This window comes from Tachypleus tridentatus, chromosome 10 (assembly GCF_004210375.1).
Source record: "Tachypleus tridentatus isolate NWPU-2018 chromosome 10, ASM421037v1, whole genome shotgun sequence".
Lineage (NCBI taxonomy): Eukaryota > Metazoa > Arthropoda > Merostomata > Xiphosura > Limulidae > Tachypleus > Tachypleus tridentatus.
This window is the reverse complement of record NC_134834.1, coordinates 166,965,183-166,983,468: the sequence shown is the minus strand read 5'-3', so window position 1 is coordinate 166,983,468 and position 18,286 is coordinate 166,965,183. Positions and strand designations below refer to the sequence as shown.

General features: G+C 30.6%; 1 protein-coding gene across 2 annotated transcripts in view; it reads left to right on the top strand.

The window, feature by feature from the left end:
* LOC143230866 (protein kibra-like) overlaps positions 1–15,205 on the top strand; it is a 42,547-nt gene extending 27,342 nt beyond the window's left edge. For both annotated transcript variants that reach the window (XM_076465146.1, XM_076465145.1), the window contains 13 exons: positions 417–1,151; positions 1,361–1,429; positions 3,528–3,614; positions 4,407–4,599; positions 6,868–6,984; positions 7,275–7,353; positions 7,885–8,048; positions 8,468–8,674; positions 9,001–9,099; positions 10,133–10,316; positions 10,755–10,828; positions 13,602–13,717; positions 13,963–15,205. In XM_076465146.1, the coding sequence (XP_076321261.1) occupies positions 417–1,151; positions 1,361–1,429; positions 3,528–3,614; positions 4,407–4,599; positions 6,868–6,984; positions 7,275–7,353; positions 7,885–8,048; positions 8,468–8,674; positions 9,001–9,099; positions 10,133–10,316; positions 10,755–10,828; positions 13,602–13,717; positions 13,963–14,173 (2,335 nt within the window). In that variant the 3' untranslated portion in view covers positions 14,174–15,205. The remainder of the gene's footprint in view (positions 1–416; positions 1,152–1,360; positions 1,430–3,527; positions 3,615–4,406; positions 4,600–6,867; positions 6,985–7,274; positions 7,354–7,884; positions 8,049–8,467; positions 8,675–9,000; positions 9,100–10,132; positions 10,317–10,754; positions 10,829–13,601; positions 13,718–13,962) is intronic.
* Positions 15,206–18,286: the final 3,081 nt, after the last annotated feature.

Here is an 18,286-nt window from a genome sequence, read left to right as displayed (position 1 = left end):
ATTTGTCCAGACAAAGTTTTTGTGGATAAAGTGTAACAAAAGATAAATTATTTGTTTAAACAAGATAAGAAAACTATGATTAACTTTAATATTCCAAGTTGGTAAATTTTAAGCTTATTGGCTCACCACTGTTTTATTTGTGATAAGTATTTAGTCTCTTGTAATAACTTTTCAATGTAATTTCCTTATTTGTACAAATTAATGTAATATTTCAAAAGTTAATATCTCAGAATGTGGCTACAATCACTATAATGATTTTTTTTTTATTATGCAAAATCCCTTACATTGTATATCACTAACTGTATTATAAATTTTTTTGTTGTGCTTTAGTGAAGAGAGCACAAGCACATGTTAGAATTATAGTATATGTTTTTGTGAGGGCTAGTTCTTTAATGAAAGTTTTTTATTTGTTTTAGTTTCTCAGCTAGTACACTGTCAGTGTCATCCAGCAGTTCCCTTGGGTCTCTTAGCACTGAATCATTATCTACAAGCAGCAAAGGATCGTTAAGTAGTCTCAGTTTCACTGACATCTATGGACTTCCACCAATTGCTGTAAGTTTATCTCTTGAAGATATCCACAAACAAGTTTGTCAGATACAGCAAGACAACACCCAGAATATCGTCTCGGGAGCAGCACGTGACGATTTGTCTTCTCCAGCATTAGGGTCAGGCTTAAGAGGACCATCTCTCTCTCCTCGTTCATCATTGTCATCTGTATCTCCACCGTTCTCGCCATATGACCCTAGTTTTGAACCAGTACATTGGGAACGACATCACAGGATTGATATGAATCACATCCAGGAACAGTTAGGAGAATTGCAGTTAGTTTCTACATCACCAGAAATCCTTCCATCTAGCAGTTTAAATAAAGTCTCACTTGATCATCATCCTCATAAGGAAAATCAATCTCCAACTTGTCAAGGCAGTCTCCAGTCTTCAGCAGATCAGTGTGTTTTTCCTGTACAGCAGCATTCCCTGGAACCAATTGGTGAGACCGTAGGAAATACTTCACTGAGTCCCATTTGTGAGCATGGATTCAATCCTGACACAGCAGGCCATCCAGGCTCAGCTGGTAGGCAAGGCATGTGTGCAGCAGACAGTGACGAGTCAGTGGCAGGAGACAGTGGAGTGTTTGAAGTTTCAGTAAAAAAGTAAGCAATACATTTCTCATTTTCTTATAACTATAAACAGTTTTTCTGTTTAGTTTAAATAAATGTTAAAGAATATTGTAGATTCTGGTTTATTTATTTTGTTGTTTGTTAATGTTCTAATCTTGGCACATATTTTGAAAATGAAAATTAATTATCTCTAATGTTTACATAGAATATATATGTAAAAGCTAATGACTATACTTTAATAGACCAGGAAAAGACAGACGAGGACAACATAACCCTAACATTGAAGCAACTCAAGTGCAAGTTAAACTAAGGTATGAAGTGTAGCTCTTTATTAAACGTTGTTTAAAGTATGTAACATACAGATGATAAGGAACCATATTTGGTCTTTCAAGGCTGTTCCTGCATACCAACCTTAGAAGTAAATATTATTATTTCAGGAAATTATCAGTTCCCTTAGTAAACTCTTGTAGACTCCACTACTGCTGATTGCATTTAATTTTCTAGGACAATTCACCCTACAGGTTTAATTATATTTAATATTTTGTTGGTATCAGTAATAAATAATTCAGTAAAGAAACAGGATCTATACAAAAGGATTTAACAGAACGGTTGCAATGTTTGTTTGTTTTTCTTCTTGTACATAAATATAAAAGTAAAATGATATTCTTATGGTAATGTGAAAAATTGTGTTTATGTGTGAGAATTGGTCATTTTCAGTGTAATACCAGCTTCTTAATGTACTTTAAAATATTGTTGTTCTTTTTTCACAAAGCACTCAAGTTTTTTTTCACTTCACTTTATAACATGAAAGCTGGATTTTAATTTTTTTTACAAATATGTATAATAATATGTGGTATCATGATATTCAAAGACAGTTCCATCTAAGTTGACATAACCACATCTTAGAGTATCTGCCAGTAATTTATCTGATTAATGTATGCTTATGACAGGTAGTTTTTAGCCATTTTCAATTTCTTACAGTTCTGTACTGTGTAACAGTGTAAAATAATTTGCTGCTATAATCAGGGTTTAGCAACAACAAAAAGTAATAAACTAAACACATACCAAAACACATTAATAAACATTCACCTGGCCAGGACGTTAATGTTAGTGAACAATATATACCATAAATATCAATATTGTATTAGGAGTAAGTACCAGGAAGAAAAAAACAGCAACTCCAAAATACCTTCCAATTTTAATATCAATATAGAGTGTAAAACAGTAATAATTCACCATCTTTTGACTTTTTCTCGGTGAAGCATCTGACAGGACATTAATTCACTGGGTAGGTCATGAGAGTACATCTTATGTTATCATAAATTTGCATAATCTTCTGCTTCATTAATAGTATTTGTACATCACAACTGGAGAAGAAATTGCCAGTTTGATCATAAGTATGTGCATATTTACTCAAAATCCAAATGATTAACTAGAAGCGAGTTAGCATTTTAATTCAACTAAAAATTAATAGATAAACTTAGTGGTAGATGCAATGATAAACACAGTCATAACAATAAAAAAACAAAATTGCCATTTCATAACTAAACCTTGAACAGCACTTCTAAATCAGTAGCAAACTTGGTTAATTCTCCTATTTATTTCTGTTAAAAAAAAAAAAAGCTGTTCATCTTTTGGGATTGTAATAAATGTGTTGCTCACTGATAGCTAATAAAATAAATTGCAAGAAACATTATTTATATTAGTACTAAGTAATTTGGTTCTTTGTAAAATTCCATGTTTCATAGTTTTTTTCTCAAATAATTTCAGTTATACCTCATACACCTTGACAGGGATTTTGTCTTAAAAGTTAATGAAATATGTTTGTAAGACTTATAGATGTTTTTAAAAAAGATAAATTTTTCTGCTTTGCCTTGTAGCAAATCTAATAAACAAGACATGGTGTCAAAAACTAGTCATTTTTTTTATTTATTACCAAACTCATTGAAGTAACTTCACAATTCTAACACTTACATTTGTTGTAAGTTAATTTGAATTTCATCTTTCAAGTATTTAAAAAAACATATTTTCCTTTAGTTTTTATATGAATTTTTTATCTTCATTTAGTTTGCTCTGAAAAGTTTTTAAAGTTTTGAAAATAATTTTTGAGATGTATGGTATTAATGTAATACATTGTTCATTGTATGCTTTTTTGACATGGTATATGGGTATCTAAGATGGTCAGGTGTCATTGGGGAATTATTGGGATTATAACTGAACTTTTTTTTTAGTGAGGTACCAAACTGACAAATCATTACCTTCTACTCAGTATGAGTTTTATGAAATTGTATTCTCCTAAGTAGATTGATATGTTAAAAATCAGCTTCATTATTTACTGGATTAGGTTTTAGTTTTCATTTATATATGTAGCTTGCATGTATTAGTAATTATTGTTTCACTATATTTTAGATATGCTTTAGAAGACTGTTTATTACACGTTGGAATTGAACGAGCCAGGAATTTGATGGCATTGTTTGTTCCTGATAACTACAAAATGTAAGTTGTTGAATTATCTTAATGTTTGTTTTTGTAGAGTTACAGTTTTTGGTAGTAGGTGGTATTAAACATAATGCTTTGTTTCTTCTGTGTTAGTCAAAACATATTATATACTAACATCTTGCATATGATGAAGTATATTAGTTACCACTTTCTGTGATTAATAGAATTTTACATTTGTAAATATTTATTATCTAATTTCCAGTAACATGCATGTGGAATTTGATCTTTCCACAAAAACTACTTAGAAAACCAACCTTAAAAAATAGTCACACTGTGCACAAATATTAATGTAAAACTGCCATAATCTTGTTTTGAATTCTATAGACATGAAATAATTGTAATTCTGATGCATTTTGTACAAGGTATCATGCCATACCATAGATATCTCAAGATCTGACAAGCATGTGAAAATATACAATGTTTTAATACTTGCTACACTACATCAAACTGTTTGATAGCAGAAAGTAGATTTCAGTCTAACAGCTGAAACTTCTTTTTAAACCTCTATCAAGAGGGATAAAATCAATCCTTGTAAGAAAAGTGAAAGGTTTAAGGAATGTGGAAACTTGTCCTACAAATTAGCATTGTCTGTTCTTTTAAAAGTGTTTGGGTATTTTAGTGAAATTAATGTGTAAGTTTCTAAGATAAGAGGTTAACATTCTAAATATTGATAAAATTGTGACTTTTTCAACTAAATTTCTTACTATGTTTTTATCTTCAGCCAAATTTTCATTATACTACAAAAAATATTGAAATTGTTTTTTTCTTGTTACTACTCTTCACTTTCAGATACATCAAAGTAAGCTTGTTACCTGGATTGTCAGATCCCCTGGAGAAAGACAGCACCAAATTTTTAGAAAGTCTGAAAAAGCCAACTATTGGTGAAAATTTCAGATTTCCCATATCTCTGCCTAAGTTATATACCAAAACATTACAAGTCAGTGTTTGCTGTGTAGCCCCTTCAGGAGAAGAGGAATATCTGGTAATTTTTTTTGTACAATAGAATAATATATCATAAAATCTTTTAAGCAGAAAATAGTCCTTTCTCTATTTTAGTATTTTGTTACTTGTTTTCAGTCATAATAGTATGTTTTATGATTAAAATTATATCAATCATTTTATTTCTAGGACACTGTTTCCTGTCTGAACTTGGTATTTGTAGTAGAAAATTCTTGATGCCATTAATAAAACAAATGAATATTTAGAAATAAAGTAAATGGATTGCTGTTATGATTTTTTTCCTGTTAAACTGGTATTTTTATTAAAGCAAAAAAATATCAAGAATTTGCTATTATTAGATTGTTTGAAAAATAATGACAGATTTTGAATTTCAACTTTAATAAGAAATAAACAAATTCAAAAGCAACTTTATTAATTAAAATAGAAATCCTGTGAATCTATGCACTTTTGCCACCAAGAAACAAGATTATTTGTGCCATCATAATAAAACTTAAGTCCTAGAATTAAAAATTTCTTTAAAGCCATTCTCTACTATCACTCTGTTGTTGAACCTTTTGTCCTGTAAAAAGTTGTTCAAGTGCTTGAAAAAGTAGTAGTGGGCCAGAGGTCTGGGGTGTAAGGAGGATTGGTAAATGTTTTATAGTCCAATTCATTGAGCTTCTTGAGCAACATGTGGCCAAGCGTTACCATGAAGCAAGATTGGTACTCTTTGATTAACTAATGCTGGAATTTTTATTACACAACTTTCTATGTACTACTTCCAATTCTTGACAGTGATTTTTTTTTAGTTCTGGTTGAGCAAATTGTAATGGATAATACTGGCTGCAGACCACCATACAATAACCATAATCATTTTTTGGTGAAACTTTGGCTTTGGGAAGTGTTTTGGAGCCTTAACACAGTTTAGCCATTGCACAGATCCCTTTCTTTTGTAAATGATCCACATTTCATTACAGGTAGCAGTTATATCAAAAATGGATCATTTCTATTGCATCTATGGATTGCTCAAGATGGGGTGAAAATTCCGACACCCAATTCTTGTGCCATTTCTTGAATAGTTTTCAACAGCAGAAGGATGTTCTCTGCTCTCCTTATCTTTAAGACACATTTCTATTGAGAAACTTTTGGAACCAATGCTGTTCTGTACTTTCAAAGGTGGTTCCTTTGCCCCATGCATGGTTGATATTGTGAGCTGTTTGTGATGTATTATGACTAAGTTTGAATTCATGCAAAAAAATGATGCATACATTTTTACCATCATTAATTGTAAGAGGCCGAAATGTTGGAAATAGTTTTAGAAACAAAATAAAAGCACCAACAAATAAAAGAAACCTTTAGTTCTTGAATGGAATGTATGAAGTCAGAAAAAAGACGTTTCTATTCTTGTCCCTATAAATGACTAAAATTTTAATGTAAAACTGACATTATTTTTCGAACAACCTGATATTTCTCCAGGTTGAAGTGCCAAGTTTTTCATGTAGAGTGATTAAGAAAAACAAATTCCAGTCACCTTGACTAACTACTTTCAAATTTAGGTTAAATAAAAAGGAACAAACCTGTATTCATTTATATCATAAATGAGAGCTTTAAGTAAATATTTGAGGAAATGTATTATTCAAATGTAGTTTGTAAAGTTAAACCTGTATACCTGAAATTGGTGGGCCAAGAGATTAGGAAGAAAAGTGAAAGTTGGCAAAGGTTACACTTTTATTATAAAGAATACAAATTTAGTTGAACTTAAAAAAAACAGTCTAAGCAGTAAACTGAAATTCACAATTAAGTATTTAATACTTTAAATGTATGATAAACTTTTAGAGGCCTTGTATTATGAGAAATGTGAAACTTGAATTTCAAGAAATTAAGTAACCAGAATGAAGTTTCAGCTAATAAAACTAAAAATAAACAAAACCAAACACTTGTTTCAAAATTTGTTTTTCTGTGAAATAAAAAATACTCATACGTAATTAGTATTGTTAGAAAACTGTCTTGCTCTATTGATTGGTACATTATGAAGTATTAAAATAACTTTCACATGTGCTTGACTTTTTTTTCAGTATTTAAGGTTAAAGCATATGATTATTAATCCAGGAACTAAGTTTTTTTATGTGCAGTTTTTTTCTGGTATATAGAAATTATTTGTGCTCAATTATAAATGTGAAAAATTTTGAAATTCATAAGCTTTTTGTTGACTAGATATATTTGTTGTAGAACACAATTGAATATATATTAGTGTATGTGTACAAGTTTCAATATTTGAAAGAGATTTTTTTTATTAATGAATAATTTATAGGGTGGTGCTCAAGTGAGTCTTGCAGACTTTAATCCAGATACCACCATTACCAAGTGGTACAATGTGCTCAATTTTAGTTTTCTGCACCCGGAATCGTTGCATGATAAAAATCAGAAGGTCAGTATTGGTAGCATGAATTATGGACTTTGGTGTTCTCTTTGTAATTAAAGATATTTTTCATATTGTACTGCTATAGGATTCAGTTTTGAAATGAACTTGAAATTTCAGTTGATGATTATTTGTATGGTCTGATTTAATTCATATACACTAGTGCCATATTCTGAAACCTAGTGTTTCTCATTATTCATTATTCTTAGAATCTCTCTGAAGTTAATAATTCTGTATTACTTTTAGTTTTGTTTTAAAGATAAGATCAATCTGATTTAACTAAATCTTCATGCACCTAGGTTTTTGTCTTGAAAGAAGAAAGTAGTGATGAGTCAACTATAATTTCGTCCCAGACTTCAACACTAACGAGAAATCAAGGTGCAGATTTACAATTTATCTAAAATTAAGGAAAAATATTAGTTTGTTTTTGGAATAAGCTATTTTTTTCACAATTCTTTATACAATATTTTATTTTAATTTGTAGTACTAAAATTAATAGTGTTAACTTCTTGTTGGATATTTTTTAAAATACCTGCATTCAAGAACTGGAAGCATTACATAAATAATGGAATTTAAAAGATTTTAAGATCAGAAGTTCTTTAACTTCATCAGTTATTTAACAATGAACAGTTTTACTCTTCAAAGAAAATGACAGAACATTATTGTAATAGATCAGTGAAAACAAAAATGCATCAAATTTGAACAGAAACAAGGAAATTGTTTATGTAAAGGACAAAATCAATTAAAAATGAAATTGAAAGCCATGTGGCATCGAAAAAATGAAATAAATTTATATGGGGGAAGTTTGTATTTTCAGAATTTTTTCTTTTTTTGTCATTAAATTTTCATAACAAACCACTAATTTTAATGATGTGAAAAGTGTTGTAATATCATTGTTACTTATTTAAGATCCAAATATAGTAGAATATGATGCCTTTGTAATGGGAGATGATGATGATGATGGTAATGAAGAAAGTGATGATGAGAAAGGAATTTTAGAGGAAGAATGTCGAGATAATGTATATACAACAGAGTACCAAGAGTTGCAGTATGCTGGGGATGATGAATGTGAGGTATATCTTTTTTATTTTACTTGGTAAATACTCATGTATAAACTTCAAGGAAGCCTCTTTCAAATGTTAACCTGAGTGAATTGTATGTCAATATAAAAGCTTTATAATCCATAAAAGGAATTAAAGAAATATATTCATGGATTAATATGTAATATAGAAATAATAATTACATTTTTAACAATATAAAAGCTTTATAATCCATGAAAGGAATTAAAGAAATATATTCATGGATTAATATCTAATATAGAAATAATATTTACAGATGTAGTTTTGTTTTAATATTTGTTAAGATAGCCTTTATTTCTTTATAATCTGGTTATGTTCATATATATATATATTTTTTTCCTTCTTATTTGAAACATAAAACTTGCATTTTTTAATTACATTGTAAAACTACCTACTGTGTATGATTCTATTAGGAGGATGTGTGTGAGGAATGTTTAGCTGAGAGGCTAACTCAACAGGTAAAGCTGTGTGATAAAGAAACCAATACCGAATGTGTTTTTCCCCCTTTTCGGGGAAAACAGAACCAAACGGAAGATACTACTTCAAGAATCAGTGTTATAAAAAGATCTCAGACTTTCACCCCTAGTGTTGCTGTTAACAAACATCAGTATATTTGTAGAGTAAGTTTATTTATTTTTGCTCAGGTTACATTGTTGAATGTTATTAGAAATAAGAACAAAATTGACATTCACCAGAAGTAGTGTTAAACTCATAAAATTGTAATCTCTCAATTCTCTTTACAAAGAAATATAACGTTACTCAATTATTTGATCATGTGTCATACAAAATGCGTATAAACCTTTTTTTTTTTTCAGAACAAAAAGCTTAAAATAGCATTTTAATTTGTCACTTTTTAAATTGATGTAAATGTGCACAAGTAATTTTGAAGTTTGTGTTGAAGAAATAGAATTACCTTTTACATTCAGACATTATTCTCACTTTGTAGTTGAACAGAAGTGACAGCGATAGTTCCATGCCCCTGTATAGAAAAGGAACCACATTCCAACGAAATTCTGCCAGGCGTCAAAGTCTTAGATTGAAGAAGGTAAGTGAATGAAACTAAATTTTAATACTAGTAATTTAATGATGCGAAGAACAAGCTACTCATGAGCAAGTTGCAAGTATATCTTGGAGAGACATTTATTATTATATTTCATTATTTGACCTGAAACGTTTCTAATTTTCACAGCTAGTTACTTTTATAACAATAAAGAAAGAAATATAAAAAAATGAGAAGACCAGTATTTGTGTTTGGCCTCTTTTACCTTTTTTTATATACCCACTGATGAAACTTAAGCCTACATTTTTTGTAGCAGTGGTATTAGTACATTGAAAAATGTTGATTTTTCAAACGTATGTAAAATAATAACATATACAAAGAGACAATGTCCTAACACTGTTATAATTTAGAAACTAAAGTGTAAGTACCTTGTAATGATTCTCTTAGTTGTTTGATCTACATTCGAAAATAGTAACTTTCAAGCTGTTGTCAAAATTATTAAAAAAACTTTTTCAAACTTTGTCTTTCTGTTGGTTATAAATGATATAATAGCAAAAGAATCGGAGAGAATCATAGGTAACTTATGAAAGGAAGCATGGCATGGGAGAACATTTTAAGTAAGTCTGACTTTGTGGTTTATAAATCTGAAAACAAAGGAGATTGGGCTAATGACAAAATAGAAAATGGGAAAGTCATAGTGACCAAATGTCACATTACACAGAGAAGGGGAAATTGAGAATTTATTTAGATATTTACTATTGAAGTTAATAAAGTAAAACTTGTATGATAATAAAATTTGACTTCAAAATGTAGTTACTATGATTTAATTAAATTTTGAATGTAATATCTCTGTGAAACGTTACTTACACTTTGACCTACCTCTTTTAAAACAATTAGGTTATAAATAGATTCAGTCTTTTATTGTTATTGTTTAAAGGTACTTTTAGTTCAGAAATGGTGTAGCGTTATCACTTGGGATTCAAAATTATGTACTGTAGCTTGTTTTTGCATATGTTTGTAAATTATCAAGTGTGTAAGCATTTTTGAAATAATAAGCTTTTATTGTATTAATAACTAGACAATCACAGTATGTACGAAGCATCAACATGCTTCCTCAGGTGGACTGAAGAAAGCCGTTGCTCGAACATCAATAGACCTAGCTCTAGACCTTCAGGCATCTCATACTCAGCTGACAATTTTGCAAAGTGAACTCTCTAGGCTACGAGAAATAAAACGTAAACTTGAGGAGGCAAAAGCAACAAGTAAGCAAGAATTATTAGATTGTAGTGCTCTGGATTTTGTTTATTATTAGTATATAATCTGTCCAGTATAAAATATATGTTGTATCAGCTGAGATCAACAGAACTTCCATATTTTTCCCAAAACCTGTAAAAGTGTTATTTATTTGGTAACAGTTTTCTTTCTTTTTTACAGTGATTTTGTATATTAATAATTTCTGCTTCAATTATATTCAACTGGACAGACCACTTATTCTCGTTGTACCTATCGGACAGATTTTCAAACTATTAATAAGCAGTTCAGTCATTCTTGAGAAATATTTTATAGAATATGACATGTACCCAAAAATATAAGAGTTTTAGAAGCTGTGTTTCTTAGAAATTCTAATATCATTAGTTGTTGTTCATTTCTTAATATATAATAATGGAGTTATGTTTGGTTGTTTTCCTGCTGTCTAATAGGTGGGGGTGTTATGCCTTCTTGGTTACAAGAAAACAAGCATATGCAACAAGTGTTTTCAAGTGTCATAACAGAGGTAAGTTGAAAAATTAAATGTATTTGGCAAATCTAAAAAAATATAACTTAAAAAAAACACATAAGAAAGACATACATACAAAGAATATATTTCCAGTTTCATGCATAAAAAATACTTTTAATTTATGTAATCTGCAAGAACATTTGTTTCAGAAAGTTTGTGCCATCAGTAGTCAGAAAATGCCACACTGAAGGACAAGTTCTCAGCTACAGCTTATTGGTCATTTATAAATAAAGCTAGTAATTGAGGTCATTAGTAATTGCTTGGCTCTTAATTTTCTTAATTGTATATCTTTTGGTGTTCCTCAAATTGTTTGACAAACATCATTTGAATAAATCTATTACATACACTCAAATAATACTTGCTTAACATGTCTAAAAACAAGATACCCAAAGTAAACAGCCATTAAAATTTTATATTAATATTTTGTTAACATTTCGATTAATAACATCCTTGTTATAAGTAAGTCTAAGCTGCTATTCAAACAGATAATTGAGTATATAAAATTATTGGTCATGTGATGGATATCTTCAAGAACTGGCAAAGATTTCCCTTCTAGTTCTTTTAACAAACTTGTACATCTAGTATAAAGCCACATAGATCATAAATTTAACAAAGTTTTTAATTCATATCTTAAACTTTATAAACTTATTTATTATAATTTTACTTAGAAACAAAAGACAGTAGAATATAACGTACAAAACTTTATGTATTCGTTTTGTTTTAGCTATATTTTCTAAACTTTTATGGACATTAACAATATAGTTACATTTAAAAAAGTCTGGGTGAAGTGTTTTTTTGGAAAGGCTGAGTATAACAATAATATTAAGTTGTCCAGAAATAAATGTCGTTTTTGAACTGTAAAGTTTGGAAAAGTATAAACCAGTGTTGTAAAACATGCTTTAATCAAAGTAAGCACCTGTTGCTTCAACATGTTATGAAAATCTGTGGTCAGTGAACTCCCTGAAAACTTCTTCTTCAGCTGCCTGGTTTTGAAGGCATTTATTGTTCAGAAAGTTGTCAAAGTGCTTGAAAAAATGAAAATCTGTAGGGGAAAGGTTGGAGGAATAAGGTGGATGGGGCCAGAACCTCATTTGGAACATTATCCTTGACAGGCCTCATAGTGCTGATTTTGTTCATCTTCAGTCAGCTCGTGCGGAATCCACTTATCCAGCTTTTTCCTCTTTTCAGTCACACTCAGGTGGTTGGCAATGCTTGATTTGCTTGTGCCTAGCTTTTCTACAAGCTCACATACCATTGTGCGAGGTTGTCTCAACTACTACCTTTAATGCGTTTTCATCTGAGGATGGCTTCCTTACACAATTTTCGTGGTTTTCAAAATTTTCATCTCAATGTTGAAACCTTTGGGACCAATGCTGAACTGTACATTCAGTAACATATCCATGGCTGAATGCCTGGTTGACCTTCCGTGTAGTTTTGGTAGCTTTTCGTTCTAGTTTGAAGTTGTAGAGGAAAATCAAATGAAAGTCCTTCTTGCCATACTACATTGGGGGTTGTGAAGCTTACTCTGAGTAGAGTTGAAACAGCAGATAATTAAGACACCTTGTAAGCAACAAATGCTGGATTAATGCAAAGATAACTTACTCAATATTCAGTTTCTGAATGTTATCATGAGAATTCTGACATTTATATCTGGACAACCTAATACTTTCCTTTAAGAATTGCTTTGTTTTTATGTATCTAGTAGGTTTTTCTTTTAAACTTAAGATTACTTTACATCAACATTTTGTAGAAAAAAAATCATCTGGTATTTATTTCATATGTGCATATTAATATGTAGATACACATACATTTATGTATATGGTGAAACTAGTCTACTGTTTTACACTTAAAGTAATTCAAAAAATTTACCCAATAAATTCAAGTATTTTTAAAGGATAATCTCATCTCTCTTAAAAAGAGAACTGAAAAAACCTAACTTCGATATTTTGTGGTTATAGGCTTAGTAATCGGTGTTTCTCATTTGGCTGCTGTGTCTTTTGTAAAACAGATTTATAAAAGTCTCAATACTATAAAGCACTTTGAACATGTGTTAAAAACTATTTGAAAAGTGTAACTCACAAATAATGTACAGGGTTGTGGTACTGCTAGTTTGCATATCTTTAAAACTTCACTAATATTAAATAAAAGTGTGTGAATGAATTTAACTCACTTAGTGATGTTTTATGGGATTGTAAAAATTCAATTGTAATTGGATAATTAGTTGTCTATTTTTAGTTAAGGCAAGCATGTATTATAGGTTAAAAATTCAGAAAACAAATGAAATGGGATAGAAAAAATTGTTTGAAAATGTTTTGCCTCATTAACATAATAAAATATTGTTTTTTTGAATTATAAAATTTTAAAGTGTGGGATAACTCCAACATTTATATTTATGTAATGAAAATGTATGAAGTACTTAAAAATTTCTTGTCATCCCAAGTAATTAGATACCTTTGGACTATATAAAAATTGATAATGTGCAAGATAATTTATTATAGCTAATTTTAATAAGCATGAAATGTAAGTAAACAGTGCTGACGAGAAAACCCACTTGTAAAGAAAAATATATATGTAAAATGGCTGGTTTGGGTTGAAAATTTTTTATGTAGAGGAGCAAACAACGATTTGACCTTTTTTGGTGAACCAGATGATGACTGGAGAAGGTCAAAATGTTTTCTCCTCTACATATAAAATTTTCTCAACTCAAACCAGCCATTTTTACATATAAATGTAAGTAAATTTCATTTTTTGTTTTGTTATTGATTGTTAGACATCCAAGAATAATCCTGAAGAGAAAAAGCTAGAAAAGCTACTCAAAAGAACATCTAGAGAAATCTACAAGCTTAGGAGGAATCGTAAAAAGCAACCTGATATTTCAAGTTTTAGGTAGGATTTTTGAAGCACTATTATATTACTGGTAAAAATGATGTAAGTGATACCCTGATCATGGTAGGAACTTGTACATTGAGTTTTATACAGTAGTAGACCTCAAAGAAATTTGAATGTTTTTATAATTATTATTATTATTAAACATTCTAAATTGTGAACAGAAGTTTATGGTGTGTATTATTTAAACCTTTTTTTTTTATATATATAAATTATAAATTAATATTTGTAATTATACCTTACAGGGAAAAAATGGCTTTTTTCACAAGGGTCAACAATATCATCCCATCTCTTGCTTCAAGTGAAAATGTTGAAACTGTGACATCCCAGGATAGTTGTGTTCCACTCAACTATAGCTCTTCAAGACCAAGCAAGCAAAACAGCAAGGTTGATAGCACTGACGCAGAACAACGATTTGAATATACAGTTGATCCAGAATATGGTGTAGAAGTGTGACCAATGTGACCTTTGTAATGAAAAGTGTGAATGTATAGCCTTTCGATCTCGATTATTTCACATAATGTTACTGTACACTTAAGAGTTAGCCATTTATAAAACTATACTCATGGGTTGTGATAGCAGTAACTGGAGAAAAGACCATCATGTTGGAAAATCAACTGTTAAATTATTAGGAATAAATTTTAAGAGTCTTCAAACCAATTTGTATGGAGGCTATGCAGGTTTTCCCATGTGCCATGATACTCATGTTTGCAGTTGCAAGTTAATTAAGATACACTGATAGATAGTAAGCTTCCAGATATGCAATCTCATTTTTAAATGTTTTTAACATGCAGCACGAACAAATTCAAAACATGTATTTATGTGTATAACCATCATTATTTACATGTTTATATGGTATATTAAAACACTGGTTCTATCAGTTGTTTTTCATGTTGTATATATACTGTTGAATTCACTCGTATAGACTTCTGGACTTGCACAGATAAAGTTTTGTCTTTTGTGAACCCGGTGAAACTGTTCATTGTTGGTCAAATATTTATAGAATCTTAGTAAAATGTGTTCTTCTCTTTTTGTTTTGTTTTTTTGAAAAAGGTGAAGAGTGTTGTCATGTGGTTTGTATGCATGTGTGTGTGAATAACGTGTCTTCAGAAGCGTGGAAAAAACACTTCACGGGTAGTTCAGATATTGTGATTAATATTGTAAGGTAGATATGTCAATATAAAATTGCTTCGGATGTATTGACTCAATGTGTGCTTAAGTAATTCTTCTTTGTACATTACTTATTGATCTGACTTACTTGTTCATATTATCTGTAGTCTTTCTCATGTTAAACTAAGTTTTCATATTGTTCTTGTTTGTATGAATGTGAAAGTACCAGCAAGAGTATGGTTTAAATACTGCTACTTAGTGTGTACTCACTTTTTGTATATTTCAATCATTTTGTATAATTATTTTAAGCTTCTATTGCCAACTGCAACAATATGTACATGATCAGTTAGAACTAAAAATAAAGTTATTTTTAAATTATATGTCATTTTCTATTATTTAAACCAAAAAATGGTACAAATTGTTTACAGGGGGGCACTGTCTTGTTTAAAGAAACAGTCTTATTTAGTCCTAGTTCTTACGTTGGTAAAAAGTCCTTCGTCAGGATTAAGGATTGTTCGCCACTTCATCAGCTTTGGATTAGATGAACTTTTTTGTTTATTCTTATTAGTAGCAGCCTGTTACATAAAATATATGAAGAGTTCCAGATGTTGAATCTTATTTCCTACTTATAGAATTCATTAATAAAGCTATTTTATTATGTTTCAAAACAGTAAACTGTATATGTAATATGCAAGCTTTGGTTTATTTGTTTTATTTCAAGAAAGTGGTTAATGATATAAAAATTGCTGTCAATTTGATATGTGTACTAATTAACTTGAAAGATATGGAAGTGAAACTTACTCACCTGACACTTCTAATGAAGTGTGCGACCCCACTTTCGTATTGTGATCATATGATCTTATCGTGGTTAATTCACAAAGTTGCTGTACATGTAGAGTTAGCCATTTGTATAACTGTGCTCGTGAGTTGTGATAGTAGTCATTGGAGAAACGACGTATATGTTGAAAAATGTTTGATCTAAATTGTTATAGGCCCAGCATGTCCAAGTGGTTAAAGCACTCGACTCGTAATCTGAGGGTTGCGGGATCGAATCCCCATCACGCCAAACATGCTCGCCCTTTTGGCTGTGGGGTTGTTATAATGCACAGTCAATCCCACTATTCGTTGGTAAAAGAATTGGCGGTGGATAGTGATTACGAGCTGCCTTCAGTCTGCCAATTTAGTGACGGCTAGCGTAGGTAGCCCTCGTGTTGCTTTGCGCGAAATTCAAAAGAAACCATGTTGTTTTATACAAATGTTGAATCGTTAAAGCCATGTAAAACACCTGCCTATTCAGCACCGAGCAACACTTCCTACCATAAACAAATTCTATACTACCAATCCAGTTTTTTCAAAGGCTGTAAAACTTGGTACTTGAAACTAAATAATATTCTGTCTTGTTTAACGTACAATAGGTTTGTGTTTCAGGTCAAATATATTTTTCAATTAAATATTCGTAAAAAGTATCTAAGTTTAGGTAAGCAAGATTAGCATAGTTTTGTTTGTTTGATGTTAAAAGCTAAACTATGGGCTAACTATGTTGTTCCCACCACGTCTTATCAAAAACCGTTGTGTGTGTTATAAACCCGTAGACTTTACTACTAAGCTAATGGGAAGCTTAGAAAAATATTTTCTGTGTTACTCACCTGAGTGTAGGCTTATGACATTTTGTCAATTGAGACGTAAGAAAAATGTCCTTTGGCAGCTATTCTGAAACTATATCGTACTTTTTTTTTGTAATCGGAAAATCACATTGTAATATTATTCTCATTTGATATGAAACTATAATTATTTACATACCTGTTTATGAATAAAAAACTGAAACATTGGCTCTAATTACCTATATCAGTAAACGTGTTGCTCTTTCCCTCGTTAAAAAAAATTATTCAAGGGTACCAAAGTGACGCCCATCTGACATGTAATCAATACTGTCTCTTCTACTGAAAAAAAACAATAAACCATTTTATGATAAAACACTTCTCATGGTCAAAACATCATTTTGTAACCAGGCAATAACAATGGCTCCTTTTCATAAGCGTTACACAATTGGTTAAAAAAAACAAAGAAATGAGAGGACGTTTGGTGAAAATCTAAATATAGATTACAGTAAACGATCGTTAAAATTTTAAAATTTTTTAAAGAGAAAAAAAACTGTAAATGCAAAAAAAAAAAAAAACGTTTGCGTTTAATCCTGACGAGGAAATGGTTCCAAGAATATAAATATTTTTCACGTTCATGAGACGAAAGTTCAACTCGAGCAAACCTTAAGAACAATGTTATTGATATTTTCCTTCATAATGTGTCTTCTTTATTCTAGAAAGTTATCAATAACTTTGCAAGCTGTCTCGCCATTTGAAGAAAGGCTACAAAAATCAGAAAATAAATTGTAAATGATAGACTCGGAAAGATATGTGATATACTTTTTAATGTGAAAATGATCGTCAGGCCGAACAATCAAAAGTGCGATTTTAATAAGTGATTTAGAAATTTCTTATTATTTATTTATAAAGTTTCTCAACTATGTAGCGGCTTTATAAAATGTATTTACCTGGAAATACGAGCAATACTTAAATTAAGTGTTTCTGCATGTGTATCCACGTGTCAAATCTATTCATGTACTTTGAAAAACAGCGTAAAACTGCATTGATACTTCAAGAATTATAAGGTGTTTAATGTTACTGATTTAATAGTGTATTTTACTTATACGAAGTAATTGTGAGTCCCAGTTTTTGTGTGAATTAATAGAATTAAGATTTTGTAACCGTTGTAAGTTTATGGGCAGTGTTCCAAAGTGAGAGGCTGCTTTCTTGCGATACTGTTGTAGGCCATCAAATCAGTGTAGTAATCACACCGTTTCGTCAAGCAATAAATGTAAATATTTATAGAATATGACCCTTCTGGAGTCCCAGTTAAGTTAAACCTAAAACATAAATACAGCATATATTCCTCCTGAGTCACCTGCAGTTTTAGTAACTGTTTAAATTGTTTAGTGAATCCACTTCAAAATTCAGGACACCGAAATGTTTATACGTCGTAGAGGGAAGAAACAGCTCAAGTTACTTTGTAATCAAACTGTAAAGGCAGCCATTTAACCTCAGAATTTGGTGAACTTGCTTTTTATTAGAGGAACAACTGTTGTAAGTGAGTAAGATACTGCTGCACGAGAGATCTTCGAGTTCTAGAGATATTTGTATCTCCACACAGGGCCTGGCATGGCCTAGCGCGTTAAGGCGTGCACTTCGTAATCTGAGGGTCGGGGTAAAACATGCTCGCCCTCCCATGTTACAATGTGACGGTCAATCCCACTTTTCGTTGGTAAAAGAGTTGTGGGTGAATGACTAGCTGCCTCCCTCTAGTCTTACACTGCTAAGAACATAGCACAGATGTCCTCAGTAGCTTTGTGCGAAATTCCAAAACAAAACAAACAAACAATCTCCACACAGCTGGTCTTTATGTGGA